Here is a 14984-nt window from a genome sequence, read left to right as displayed (position 1 = left end):
TTTTGTGCATTGTGGTACGTAGCTGAATGCTACGGTAACCTGTTAACTGAACCCCATGTGTTATTGCAAGAGCAAAGAGTAAATAAGTTGATATTTGAAGTTGTTCAAATAATTGATTTTTTGATTGATGCAAGCCTTTCCTTTTCTCTCCAGTTCGGAAAAAATGAATAGGGAGGACTGGGGGTCAAACAGAAGAAGTTATTTCAGAGCATGCCTAAATTTGCTTGGGTTTGTTTCCTTCTTCCAAGTTTTTAAAAATTGTAACTAAGGGCATTTTTAAATTAACTCTTTCTAGAAGATGAAAACGAAAAAGCATTAATAAAACTTTGCAGACTTAAAGCAGTTGAATTTTTGGAAAGGGCTATGTGTAGGAGTCTGTGTGTTTCAAATAGATCGTAATCTGGTTTTAACTCCAGTAAACATATTTGACAAAAAAAACCCCACACCTTGACTTGTTCAAATTATGACCAATTTTATCAGAAACCCAAGATTTTTATTATATGATAGGATAATGTAGTATTTTGGGAGGCTGGCAAGGAAGAAGAAATAAAAACCATACAGGCAAGTGAAATAATCAAAGTAAGCTCAGTTCCCATTAATTTGAAGTTTGGGTTCAGAGAAAACGTTTTTCTTGGTAGTGTTTCACACTGATCAAGAGAGATCTGACTTGCCACTGTGGTTATAAATAAGCCAGAAGTACCTCTCTGCAGGGTCCTTATCGAACGGTCATTTGCAGGAACTATGTATTTTATATACAAGGGTATGGTGCCGCTGTAGTTATCCACCATAGAGTGGAGGTGGTTGTATGACTGTGTATAAACCAGAACTGGATAGTTCTTATGAAGAGGGGGGATTATGACTCCCTTAAGCCTTGCAGTCCATACCGTATCTGCTACTATACTCATGGGTACCTGAGAACACAATTAATTTCTTTTAAAATTAGACCAGATATGCCAGGACAAGCTGGAATTCCCTTGAGGGTGGGAAACTTGAACAAGCCAGGCAAGGAGTGATGAGCAGGGGCATAAGTGTGGGCACTTGTAGGGACACAGTGAGAACTGAGCCAGTGAAGGTATTGTTTCTCTGTGGATTATGTTTATGTCCTTGTAGCTCCAGTGTGCACAAGCCATTATTTAAACACTGGTTCATTTTTATTTTGCTCTCTATGCAACCATGTAGTTACTCTGAGAATTGCTTCCACCTGTGCAAGTGTAGGCTTGTTATCCTGTTTTCACTGCAAAGCAACCACTTCCTAAATGCTCTGTGACTTGGGTTTGGGTAGGAATCTCAAGTCCTTGGGCGTCTGTAGAAATCGGTCCATGATTTTAGGGTGGTAAGGGACAAATCTTCCATGGATTTAAGCCATGTAGGTCAATCTTTGCCCTTCCAGAAGAATGAGAGGAAACTTAGTCAGCCCTTCCCCATGATAAGACCAGAGGACTGTTTAGCCATGTTTATTTCTCCTCTTCCCTTAATGATATGTAAAACAGGCAAGAAGCCTCTCTCACTGTCTGAGCCTGTCTGCTTCCTTCTTGCTTAGGTTGTCACAAGCTAGTGGAAAGCTAGCAGAGCAGGGGTCATCAGCTGAACATACAGGGACTCAGGTGGCTGACTTGCAAGTTTGCAAGAAAGCAATAGATGAAATCTAAGCTAAACTGACTTGTTAGGTCTTTTACAGGAATAAGCAATTTGCCTGCGAATGAAAGGCAGGTACAGAAAATGCACCAAAACCACAAAATAACAATCCTACAAGACAGAGCCAAACTATTTAAGAATCTGATTTCATAGTTAATGATGGGGGAAGACAAAGGCAGAATCTGGAATTAAAGAATTCAAGAAATTATAGAGAAAAGACCACAGAAGTTGGGAGTGGTAGTGGAAATTTTTGAAGGAAAAACACTGGAAGTGTTGTATGTTGCTGAAAATATGTCAGGGCCCTATAATGGCATTCTGCTGAGGAAAAGCATGGAGAAAAGGAATTGTCCCCTGTTCTGAGGCAATTCTGTGCCTTGTCAATGTGACATAGCTGTGGTATTTAAACAGTTCAGAAACTCCACTCACCTCTTTAGCCACACTGTCTACCCCTGCATTGCCAGAACTTTTACCTCCTTGTGTCAGTTGCTCCTTTTCCCTCTACATATTACTGTTCTTGGTGTGATCCTGCTTCTCCTTATGGCATAGATAAGTGAATTCTTAATAATCCATTGCACACCTAGCTTAGCTCCCATCCTTACTCCACAGCAGATGTTAATGCTTTCACACTGCTGGTTTTCAGCATAACTGTCTCTAGCAATAGCCTGGGACATAGCAATGACGTGTGTTCCAGCTTGTTGGCAGAATGGGATCTGTCCTTTCCCAGAGTGACAGGATGGTCCCCAGCCTGCGAGTGCAGTGCTGTCCCCTCTATGCACCTGGTCTTTAAGCCTAAACTAAGGGAGAGTTAATGCAGCAATAAGTACATAGCAGCTAAGTTGGCAGCTAAGGAGGTTAAGAGAAAATCTAACAGAAACACAAAGCAAGCCAGACGGAACCACCCCTCTACTGGCAGTATGCTTGAGGTGTTTTTTTCAAAGCAACTCAAAGAATTTCTTTGCGTTTTTTGGTGAGATGGCTTTGAATAATGAGGATGGAGGAAAGCAATGAAATTCCATCTAATCCCAAGGTTTTGTTTTTCCTGTTTACATCACTTGTTCTTTATGCTGAATACACTTAATCTTCATAAAATAGCTGCCAAGGTATTATATCCCTAAGATGCTGGTTTTGTTTGATACTTATCTTGTGCTGTGAAGTGGTTAACTGAGGAGCAATTCTATCTTGCAAGGTATGGGCATCTGTCTAGGAGAGTTAATCAATTAGCTTTCAAGGATGGTCTTGTGGTTAAAACACTGGGCTGAATCTCAGGAGAGCCTTGATTCAATTTTTAGGCCTATTTCCAGTTTCCTATGTGACCTTGGGCAAGTCATTTGTTTTCACTGTACTTCTTCCCCAGACATCTGTTTATTCCCTCCCACATTTTCTTTGTCTTGTCTATATGGATTATAAGGATTTCAGGACAAAGACCCATTTCTCATAAGGGAGGGCATTCACACTGTCTGCTACAGAAAAATTTAAATATCTAAGTGAGGTGTTTTGAATCTCTCTCCTGGAAGAGTTTAACTGTCTTCATTGCTCCTTGCTGTTGCAGGTGAGCAAACACTGTGACTACCCCTAGCTTTGTGAATGGTGTCTAGCATCATCTTTGTCTTATACTTTGCCTCGCTCCTTATCAGGGACAGTCATGAACAGCAGTTTTGTATGTGTCATGCCATTGGAGACTGTTCAGGTGGGCTTTGCAGAACAGCCAAGAAGTGGGTTTGTGGGTATTTATGAGAAATTTTAGCGAGGAATGAGAAAGAGAGAGGATAGACACAATTGATGGAAATTTTAAAAAACAAAGCTGCAGTGTCTGTATACAAGTTAAGCTGTGCGAGCTAGAGGATGAACACAAAGGGACCAGCAGTGATATGGAAGACGAACCAGTCTAGAAAAATATCTGTCAAGGAACTATACGAGGATACAGATGGAGAAGGTGTACATCAGGGATGGAGAAGAGAATGCTGCCACAGTAAGGACATGAGATGGCCATGGACAATAACTTTAGGTGTTTGGCTAGAGTGAAGAGATTATTTTTTACAGCATATCCAGTTGTCACTAGACACTGTAATCATTGCTGTAATCATTGCACTCCAACCAGTAAGAAGTTATGCCACTAAAAATACCACCTTTCTGCTTAGACAGGCGACCTGGCTTTTAACATTTGAGTTATGTATTCCATTTCTGTGTATTATATCTGTGAAATGAGACAAACTTGAAAGAAAACCTCTGGTAGCACAAAGATTTGAGTCTAACAAGGTCTAATCTCTGTCAGAAAGCAGAATTGGCTGAGCTGCTGCCATTAGCTACTGCCTTCAAAACGCTGAAGAGGGCTTGGAGTATGTTAGTTTGAAAAATATGGTCTGTATTTAGTCTTTTCACAACGTATTTAGTCTTCTCACAATGTATAAAAATGTAGAAGGGAAGAATCCATGCTCTTGCAATGCTTTTCCACTTCCTGCATGCCTGTCAGCTCGATTTGATTTCCACTCCCTCCCTGCACTCTCAGGCTGCTCCAGCGGCTGCCCTCACAAGGTTGTCAGTTAGAGTTAGGCTGCTCAGGACATTCGACTTGGCAGGTTGTGTTCCCTTCTGCACAATCCACATCCCCTTTTTCTGTCTCACATAAGTGAGAGCTCCCCTCCTTACTCATCGCCCTCATTCAGCTTTGCCCAGAAAACTTCCTGCCTTTTGTTGTTGTCATTCTCCACAGGCAGATTTTCACTTCAGATACCTACCTTGAGATGGGATGGACCAGTGGTGTTCCTCCAGCCACCTATAGGGCTAGGTGTCCTGCAGAGGAAGCCTACAAAACATTTGGGGCTGGAGACCTAGCCTTCAGGCAACTGTTATTAGACAGAAAGACCTGCCTCCTAAGACCCCGAAGGGCCTTCTGCACAGCGTCTCCTGCTCATCTTACAGAGCCGTGCAAGCTGAGGCATGGGCTTTGCTGTGTGTTCCTGTGTGATGTCCCCCTCAATTTGGTCTGTTTATTTCAGATTTTCTTGCCATTATTTTTCCACCTCCCTCCCCTTAGCATGTTTCATGAAGAACTCTTCATGAGGTTTGGAAGAAAAAATACTGAAAATAAAACCCAACAGAAGGCAAAAATTTTCAAAATTTTCAGAAATTACCAGACTAAAGATCTGGAGGGAATTGTCCTGGCAACTTTGGAAATCTACCTGTCTTACCTTCTTGCTCACCTGATTTATTCTGTACCATTCCTGTCTTATCTGACTACCTGCCATACAAAATCAATAACAAATAGCTGAGGTTTCCATGGATGTATTTGCATTGAAGTCTCAAAGGTCACATCCAGATGGGGCAATGAAGCATTGTATTAAACAACTTTTAAACTAACACTTTCCAGTCCTAGTGCAGTACAGAACAGAGTCATGTGTCAAAAATACTCAGTCAAGAAATGGTATGACACTGTCTGAATTAAGCTGTTTTTCATGGCTAATTAGTGGTGACTCAGCACCACTCCAGTAAGGTTATATTGCTTCTTGTTGCAGAGATAGCTTGGGCACTGCTGCTCTGAGAGTCACTTCACCATATCCGCAGCCTTGCTTGCTTCTCAAGAGAGCTAGGGGAGCTAGGTAGTCCTTACCATTACCTGCCTTTGCAAGCCTGGTTGCCTCCTTTGTGAGTACAGCTTCAAAGACCTTGTCCTTGTGAGAGGGTTTCAGCCTAGTGAAACAGTTTCCCAGTGGGAATGGGTTGCATTTGAAAATGATAGTGAAGCTCTCACAACAGAACCAGGACAGTGGCCATGCATTTCTGAGGGTGGCTGGATGCAGTGATTAAGAAATAACACAGAAATACACTGTATAAATGTCTTCTAAGCCTGTAGAAATAGGTGCACGCACTTCATGTTGTGTCTGCTTTTTACTTTTATTTCCCCTTTCTCCCTAGCCCTATTGCTCCCTTCATCTTCACCTGAAGGTCTCAGAGAATCCCTATACCTCAGGAAACATCGCCAGCCGAGACACTGCCCCCAGTATTATTGTAGCTTCAGGTATGAAACATTTAAAGAATGCCTGTGTACGATGTGCAAACACTGACAAAATCTTGAGTTTGTGGTGGGTGTGGAGGGTGTTGAGTGGGGTGTCACACCACCACTAGCAGGAAGGAAGGCAGGCTGTCAAACAGAAGTCCTTATGGACCTTCAACTTGTCATACATTTTTTATGGAAACTGACCTTCAAGACCAAGGAGATTGCTTCTAGTCCTCTGCTCTCATGCACTTTAGATTCAAACCAGGGCATTTCCTTTGCATATGGAGGTGTGTTGAGCTGTATGCACTGGTTCTTTTATATACATTTTCTTAAAACTAAAAGCCAAGCCCTCCCCTCCCCTCCTCTCCCTTCTCCTTCCTTTTCCAAAACAAAAAGTTCTATAATTGCAAAAGGTAAATAAATACATTTACTCCCCTGATTTGATAATTTTGCTGTTTCTTAGAGTGGGCATCGCTAATCAATGCTCATCTTACAGGTAATATAGGCACTGAACTATCAGACAATGACATCAGCATGTTTGTTTCTTCTGATGCTGGGAACACTTGGAGGCAGGTAAATGATACAGAATCAACCGTTTAAGTAGTAATCATAGGAAATTGTCACAGAAGTAGATTCCAAACGTTGCTCACTTTTTGTCTCTTTTGGTTCAGAGTAGCTTTTTGCAAATCTATACAAAAGGCAAAACTGTTATTCCCTTCTGAGAGTTAGAGATGCCCCCCCAAAAAGACTGTTGTTAGACTTCATATAACAAAAAATTATTTTTGTGATTCTACTGAGATTTTTACTTCAGTTTAACCCTGTAGCAAAGCGTAGAATGGATTAAAATATTAATATATATGGGGAGCATATGTATTTCCTTCTACTGTTGTAAAGTTCTTTTACCAATTTTCCTCTTCATCCATGACTATAATTCCCAGAGAATTAGCAGTTGCACCATCCTACTTCTCCCTCACTACGTGTGGGACTCATTTCACCCAAGTTGAATTGTCCAAAGTTCAGTATCCATGTAAACTGATGATTTTGCCTTACTCTTAAGATAATGGAGAAGAAGACAGAATTCAGTTCATCCTGTTCTGATGCTACCCCTCTCTCCATTAACTGCAGAAAGAGAATGGATGATGAAGTTAAATCTAGTGCCTAATATTGAATGAAATCCCACTTGCTAACAAAGCATTGCTACCCTTTAATATGTTTATCCTCAAAACAGGAAGTTTTTCTTAGGAAAAGGATTTTCCATCTAGGAAATTTTTCCCTTTTTCTGGTTGGAGAGGAGGAGTGACTCTCCTAGACTGACAAGTGCTGCTATAAAGAATGGAAAGCAGATGTTTGCAGAAAGGCAATACAAAAAAAACACAGGAAGATCAAATATTTTAAAAATATTTTATATTCTAAGATTATAATTGTTTTTAAATGTTTGACTAGACCTCATTTTTCTGTCTACATCACTTATGGGAGATAGGGCAGATACATGTAAACACATAAAGTTCTTCTTTAAACAAAAATCTGTCATCAAAAGGAGGGAAATTGTTGATCCTTGCAAAAATTAATGTTTTTGACTTCCTGTCAAGCAGAGGCAGAATTCATTTTCTGAGGACCTGGGAAAAGTTTAAAAAAACAACACCCCCAAAAAACCCACCAAAACCCAAGAACTGTCTCTGTACAGAAAGCCTTCCTCTACACAGTAACTTCCTCAGCACATACCTGTCCTCTGTCATGGTTGTACTTAAAGAACTATGACATTTTCTTGATATTAAGGAAAACGGATTTAAATATATGATTTTTTTTTTTTTCCCCAGATCTTTGAGGAAGAGCACAGTGTTCTGTACCTGGATCAAGGTGGAGTACTGGTTGCCATGAAACACACATCTCTGCCCATCAGACATCTCTGGTGATGACCCTGTTTATTCTAAATGTCTGCTGTCCCTCTTTTCAGATGCCAGAAAGCAGGCAGTTAGGCTGCATCCAGAGTTTTCTGTATCTACAATCTAGAAAATATCAGTTAAGAAACTGGCAAACTTTAACACAGATAAAGCGAAGACATCCTGGCAATTCCAGCTTTCGTAGCTTCAGTTTGGCCAGATCTGAGATATCATCAATGTAATTCCATTACTTTCCTAAGCTTACCACAATTTGGCTTCTTGGGTTTGGTTATTTATATAATATGAATCTGGATTATGGCTTTGTCTCTTATTAAGTTGCCAAAGTATTCTTAATTTTCAAAATTATTGATGAACTTGTCTTCTATGTGGCAGACAGCACTTATGAACCAGAATTTTGTTTAAAAGATTCAGAGTTATATAACAAATAAAACAAAAGTGTCCCTGCTAATTAGCACTCTTAAGTTTATGCAGTAGGTAGAATATAGTTTTGTGATGTTTTGCATGATTTACTTCCACTACAGTCAGTGTCATATCGATATCTGAAACACACAGGCCCAAGTCTTAGGAAGTGATGAGTGGTTCCAAGCTTTCACTTAGACCCACCATAGGGAAGACTGCTGGTCAGAAGAGGCAAAGCTCTTGTGCTCCAGAAATCTAACCTTCTAAAATGTCTTATGTTGGGAACCCAAAAGTAAGATGCTCAAAATCACTTGTTTATTTTTCAAAAATTCCTAGCCCTAGGGTACATTCTGCCCTTAAAGCATCAATCTCTAACATAACTGTATTTGTTCCCACCACTTAAGTATTGGCCGTGGGTTAGCAGTATGATGCCAAACAAGTTTGACCAATGCATTGATTTGTGATGCTTCCCAAAAAAAGTAGTTATTTAAAGGACTAAAACTGCAGTATCCAAGAACAGAAGCTGCTTCCTATTTCTCTATAGCAGCTGTAGTGGACTAGAGAGTCTCTTCAAGTAAAGTGGGAGGAAAGTAGGGAAAGAACATACCAATTTTTATTTCTCCACTAGGTTAAGTTTTGATGAAGGGAGATCTTGGAGCAAGTACAGCTTCACATCCCTCCCACTCTTCGTAGATGGAGTATTAGGGGAACCCGGAGAGGAAACTCTCATCATGACGTAAGTGAGCACGCCATCACGCTGTTTTTGGGAGCTACACTGAAAATAGCTTATGAGGGTTGTTCGTAACATAATAGCATTTCTGGTTGGGGACCAAATCAAGTAATATCTGAAGCCAGGAGTATACCACCAATGGTATATATCAGGATTATATCATCAATGTTTATTTTGTGGTATGACTGAGGGAATGACAACATGGTTCCCTGCAAGCTGCAAAAACACTATCACTTAACTTATCAGCATGAAACCTGACTCCTCAGATCGAGTGTGTTATAAAGCGGAGTTACTCTTGACAGATGAATATTTGAAAGAAAAATGGTGGGGTATTTTTATAGCTCTGTTTTGCTGCTACTTTCTTTTTTTTAACTGAGACACAGAAAAATGAAGACATCCTTTTGTGAAAATGAATGACAAAATGTTGCCTGGAGGCTGACTCATGAAAAATTACTTAGTTTCAATGTGGTATGCTGAGCTCTGCATGGTGCATAAATCTGGATTCACCCTGCCAGAAATTGTGCCATTTTACCTGAGATCAGATTTGCAAGAACAGGAGGACGATTCCGTTTCTAACTGTAAAAATTGGACTGACCTGTAATAATCAGAGTATGTAGCTTAGAAACTAACCTGAGGTTATGGAGATGTATGGAGAATGATCCCTTCAGGTTCTGATTTCAATTTGTGTGGAAGGGATTCCCAAAGCTTATAACTGAGATCTCAAACTCATGTAAGTTTAACTGTCTTCAGCCCCATGTCAAGCCTTCTCTGTGTAGTCATTCTGGGGACTGGCATGAGTGGAAGGAACTTGATCCACAGAATAAAAGCTACATGAATTTTTTAAGAGGACTGTAGGTATTTAGGAGCCTAAGTCTGACCTCCACTATGTCAGCCAAGTGAAAATCAGTAGGACTGGCACTCCTAAAGCAATTAATCTCTGTTGGAAATTTGTGGGTGACTGTACCTCTGTAACTACCAGACACCATCTGGTGCTACCTTTTACTCTATGCTCTTTCTGCTGTATTCTGTAGAGTGTTTGGACATTTCAGCCACCGCTCGGAGTGGCAGCTGGTAAAAGTAGACTACAAGTCCATTTTTGATCGGAGGTGTGCAGAAGAGGACTACAGGCCTTGGCAACTCCACAACCAGGTGAGAAGCGAGGAGGCTGGGATCTGACTTGAGGTAGCTAATGATCCCACAGTTAAAAACAGCATGATCCAATGTCTTTTCCTGTTGGGTTGGTGTGTCAGACTGTCCCTTATTGGATGGGTCTGTGTTGGCCTCAGATTGTACTCTGTGAGCCCCAAAGGATGAACAGCTGCATTTTAGGTTTCATTCTTCATGCAGGCAATTAGCTCAGACTTATGCAGAGCTGAGGAATGCAATAACAGCAGAAGCATTGCTGCTGAAAGAGGCCTGAACTCCTTCAGTCTTACATCTCCCATGTAATTTTCCTATCCTTACCTCCTTTGTCTTCATCTTCTGTGTCCTCTGACCAAGTGTCTTAAGACACTTCTAGTTACTCTCACACTTGTTTCTCCAAATTCCTGCCCTCTTAGCCTAATTTCTTACTCACTTGGTTTCATCCTTGTTCTGTCTCTCTCAGCAGTGGTACTTCTGCCGTGGGAGTCAGACACTTTATTCCTCAGTCCATTGGGCCCCCATACCCTGTCCCTAGTGTGCTGAATGCAGCCGCTGCATCACTCCCAAACCATTGCCTAAGTGCCCGGCAAGGTAACGTGCTCTGCACAGCACCTGCGCCTGCCTTGGAGCACCTTCCCAGGTCTGCCAAGTTTGACACAACAGCCTGTGTTGTATCGGGTTCGAATAAAATACGGCCCAAATTCTGTGGTTATATAAACACCACAGGCTCCACTGAAGTCTAAAGCAAAAACACCCATATATATCATCAAAGGTTGTCTTTCTGTATATATCTTGCTGGGCAAGTGTTTAATAATGAATATGAAATGAAAGTAGCTTGACTCAGACTAGCAGCTCACACAAGGCACAACTCCACACTAAAAATACTGGCTATGACTTAGATCCTTAGATGTTGAAAATCAGTACAGCTTCCCCGAAATTCAAGGAGGCACAGCATTTTACAGCAGTTGCCATTCAGGCCCTTCTGTTTCCTGGGCAAATCAAAGCCATGAAAAGTTTCTCTTTCCTACAGTGATTTTAGCAGCATAAAAGGTAACAAGTGAGACCCCACTGTATTTTGTTCTTTCTTGTGCTTGCATAAGCAAGAATGCCAAGGATTTTGCAGTATATCTTTGAGGATGTTGGCTTTGGAGCTTGCAGAACTATTTTTAGGAAGACTGCTGTGGACTCTTGCCTTTTGATTTGCTTTCTATTGAGATTAAAAAGCTGAGCCTTGTTCCCTAGATAGAAATATTTAGCAGGGTGCTGAAGATAGGAGTGAAAAGGCAAGGAAATGTTATCACCCATATAACAAGTCAAACCCTGTAAAACCTGAACTCATAGTCTGTGGAAAGTATTTACATATACACATATTACTAGTTTCTACTGAACACAATTATTGCCAAAAAGATCAGACTAAAGAAATAGACCTGCTCTGTGTCTCAGATTGCAGAGGGATCAGATTGTGTTTTCTGTTGCTGTGAAGCCTAATCTATAAATGAGAACTAGGCCTGAATCTATTGCTCATTGGCTTTGGAACAAATTCAGAACTGAATCAGATACATAAGTAACCTCAGATCATTTCTTAGTGTGTATTGGAAAAGCTGTTTTAGTTTCAGTTAAAGCTTCAGTAGCTTTAATTAACATCAGTGTACTGACATGGCATTTGACTTCCCATCCTCTTTTCTTGAATCACAGCTTCCACTGCACAGGCTTGGAAAAAACGGGTGATACAAATAGCCTGGTGGATGTCAGAGAAAGATATTTTTGGTTTTGTTTCCAGGGAGAAGCATGCATCATGGGAGCAAAAAGGATCTACAGGAAGCGCAAGTCAGAGAAGAAATGCATGCAAGGAAAATATGCTGGGGCTATGACCTCGGAGCCATGCGTGTGCACAGAAGCAGACTTTGACTGGTGAGCAATGGGCACAAGAACTGTGTGCTCTCTACCACACCAATGCAGAGTTCACTAGAGAGGCTGTAGGTTTGCAGAGAGTAGATAATAAACACATAAGTTGCTCCCTGATAGTGCAGCTATGTCAAAAGAAAGAAAGGTGAAATAGATACCTGTATCCTGCTAAGGCTCCACGAAATTGATGCTGAACAGACCATTTTCCAGGTGACATCTGAGCTCTGTGCAGCATGAAGATAAAAGGTCCATTTAGTACATCTAACCTCAGGAAGGACCAGGGGTGGCTGTGAAAGGCAGTATGTAAGACATATATAGTGTGCGTAAAAAATAAAAGAAATTCCTCATACATACACACACACATATGTATATCTGTGTAAAAATAAATACATACATACGCAAAGTAGGCCTTCAGCTTCTGGAAATGCACTACCTAGGGAATTCCTGGGTCATTTGTTATATCAGGATCATCATGTTCGATAGTATCTAACAGACCCTGCCTTTATGATTTGGGTTAATCTCCTTCTGAAGCCTTTTCTCCTCTGCTGTGCGCTATGGGAAACGGAGTCCATTGGTGAGCTATGAATGGCATGTTAAAATGTTCAGCTTCTAGTTTCATTTCAAGATTCCTGCTGACTCACAGCAATTTGCACAAAAAAGGCAGGGAACCACACTACTGAAATCTCTCTATCACCTGTTTTCTCCAAGTCTGAGACAGTCCTGAGTGTCCCAGAAGAGAGAAATGGTGGCTCTTTGGCAGTGCTGATAAGCCCCCTTTGTGCCTCACCCAACTATACCTATACCATGTTATTAATTGAACCCAGAAGGTGTAACATGTTGATTTTCATTTCATAAATATTTTGTTTCTTGCTCTATGAGTTCACTCCAGGACTGTGGAAATTTACAGCATTTCCCTCCCACCCTCCCATAACTGTAGTTATATTGATTTTTCTATATAAAATCAAAGAATCACAGGAGGCTTTTCCATGTGTCAAAAAAAGTAAATCTTCTTGCACCACATAATAAAAACTATGAGCATGCTTGGGCAGTGATTCTCTGAATATGGTTTCCTGATGGTTTCCCCATCTTCCAGTGAGTTCTTTGTTAGGGAGAAGATACCTCAGTTCTGTGTGTAGTTCATCATGTAGGTGTCCAAAAGTCCTAGATTTCTGCCATTTAATATATCTCTTGTAATGTAAAAAAGATAGCAGCCAACCAGAAAAAAAAAAAAAAAGAATAGGAAGTAAGTTCCCTGAAGATTTTGACCTTGCTGTGGAGTGTGCGGTGCAAAGCTGTGCCAAGCTCATGGCCAGGCTTAAGAAAACAACTGATGGGATTGACTCATGGTCAATCTGTTAGTGGTTAAACTCCTTACACTCCTAAGGAACACACACTCATGAATTCTGATAAAATATGCTTTCCTTCCGTAACTTGTCTCTCTCTGAGAATGTACGTTGTTATTTCATTAAAATTTATTGTGTGGTTTGCTACTACAAAACTCTGCTGCTAGGTACAGAACACAAGTACCACAGTGACATTTGCTGGGGGAAACATGCTTTTATTTCTTTTGTATTCACTTTGAGGAAACTTTCTCCAAAAAGTCTGCTGGGCTGTGAGAGAATCTCTAAGAGAAAGCTTGGATGGTTGGGGATGTATGACATGTTCACGTGCACCAGCAAGACCTCTCAAATATGTTGGAAGAGGCAGAATTAGGACTTTGCAAAATCATCTTTTTAAAAGTAACCTGAGAAAAATACCCTTAAAAATAATGCAGGTCTCTGTGCTGAGCTGCCTGATAGGAAGCGTTCCTGACCTAGGAGAGCCTTCCGCCCTCTGATGGAACCAGTTTTGGTTTAGAGCAGACTGTCATGATCCTCTCTAATTCTCTCTGAGCTGTTGTTATTCCTACACTCCTCAGTTCTGGATTTTTACTTTACCCATTTCAGCTTCCTTTCCCAGTGCCTTGGAGGAAAAAAAGACTGAAACATTGCTTTAAGCATCCAGTTCAGAAATATTTACCAGCAATATTAATCACACGATATTTATCTACTTAATACAGTCAGGAGCACAGTTTTACACAGATTTTCCAAAGAAGTATGGAGAAGCCACATGGACAGAAGACAGAGGTTTATCAAGGAAGAAGAAAAGAGATGGCAAGAAAAAAAGCAGTGCCGTTGGCTCTACTGAATTTCTCTTTTATTGTGCTGAGCAAGACAAAGCTGCTGCTGCACTAGAGCATTCAGTGCCTGCCTTGTTGAACTCTGCACTAGGCTTCTCTGCCAACGCACCCTGCAGGATTAGGTCCAAAGAGGCATTTGGAGGAAAATCAGTGAACGCATATTTGCTGTGGAACGATGTCCTGTGTGGGGTCCTTCCTGCAAAAGGAAGAAGCACTTTCATCATCCTCACGCATGATATTTCAGCAATGCTTTTGCATTCTCTATTTCTCTTTTTGCTGGGCAGGGCTCTTAATTGGAGGAGATTGAAGGGAAGATGTATCCCCCAGGCAGGGCGAAGCCCCTTAGCTGACAGCACTTGATTTTGCAATCTTGAAATAAACTGGGTGGCTTTTTATATTAGCATCAGTGGTTACAGGACCCAGACTTGTACACAGAATTGAAGACAAAAATTCCTCCCCCAGTCAGAGTAGGACTTTCTTTGTTGTTTAGACACTAAATTTGTATGGAGAAAATATTATTATCTAAGCTTGTCAGAGCTTGAAATAAAAAATATATATCTGTGTGATCGGGTAAAGTGAAAAAAAAAAAAAAGTATTATTGCTGTTAATCCTGCGAGTGCCTTTTTATCAGTTCAGGGGGAAAAATGCCAGTTGTAAAAGACATAAAGATTTTATAATGTTTTTTCCTCCTGGTAATATAGAACTCCAGGTTCATTTCAAATCTGTATTCAGTCCATGGTAGTTCTCTCTCAGAGAAAAGGGCACGTTTGTTTATTGTTTTACACAGCAACAAAACTTGAGTGACATTAGAAATGACTGTAGTTTCTCTAGCCTTGGAAACCTGAACTCTTCTGACAGTAGACATCTCTTACCATGAGCTAGAACCAAAACGAGCTGCGGATAGGGCTGAAGCGGCAGGTATTTGTTCCCTGTGCAGGGGCTGAGGCTTGCAGCCAGAGGGCAATAGTGCTTCAGGAATAGGGGGGAGTGGAAACGTGCAGGAACCCTCGGCAAATCTGTCTAGCAACGGCCTAGAAACGAGATTGTCCTTCTTCATTTAATTGATTTGGGTAAATGGATGACGCCGTTACTTGTGTG

At 40.9% G+C, this 14984-nt stretch overlaps 1 protein-coding gene across 2 annotated transcripts in view; it reads left to right on the top strand.

Annotated features, from left to right (window-relative positions):
* The window catches only part of LOC142063605 (VPS10 domain-containing receptor SorCS1-like), a 307796-nt gene that overhangs the window by 243281 nt on the left and 49531 nt on the right, over positions 1-14984 (top strand). For both annotated transcript variants that reach the window (XM_075107526.1, XM_075107524.1), the window contains exons 11-16: positions 5548-5650; positions 6126-6202; positions 7447-7538; positions 8558-8665; positions 9691-9808; positions 11583-11713. In XM_075107526.1, coding sequence (XP_074963627.1) covers positions 5548-5650; positions 6126-6202; positions 7447-7538; positions 8558-8665; positions 9691-9808; positions 11583-11713 — 629 coding nt within the window. The remainder of the gene's footprint in view (positions 1-5547; positions 5651-6125; positions 6203-7446; positions 7539-8557; positions 8666-9690; positions 9809-11582; positions 11714-14984) is intronic.

Source organism: Phalacrocorax aristotelis, chromosome 12, assembly GCF_949628215.1.
Source record: "Phalacrocorax aristotelis chromosome 12, bGulAri2.1, whole genome shotgun sequence".
NCBI classification, from domain to species: Eukaryota; Metazoa; Chordata; class Aves; order Suliformes; family Phalacrocoracidae; genus Phalacrocorax; species Phalacrocorax aristotelis.
Note: the sequence above shows the minus strand (reverse complement) of the source record. Positions and strands in the feature narration are given on the sequence as shown.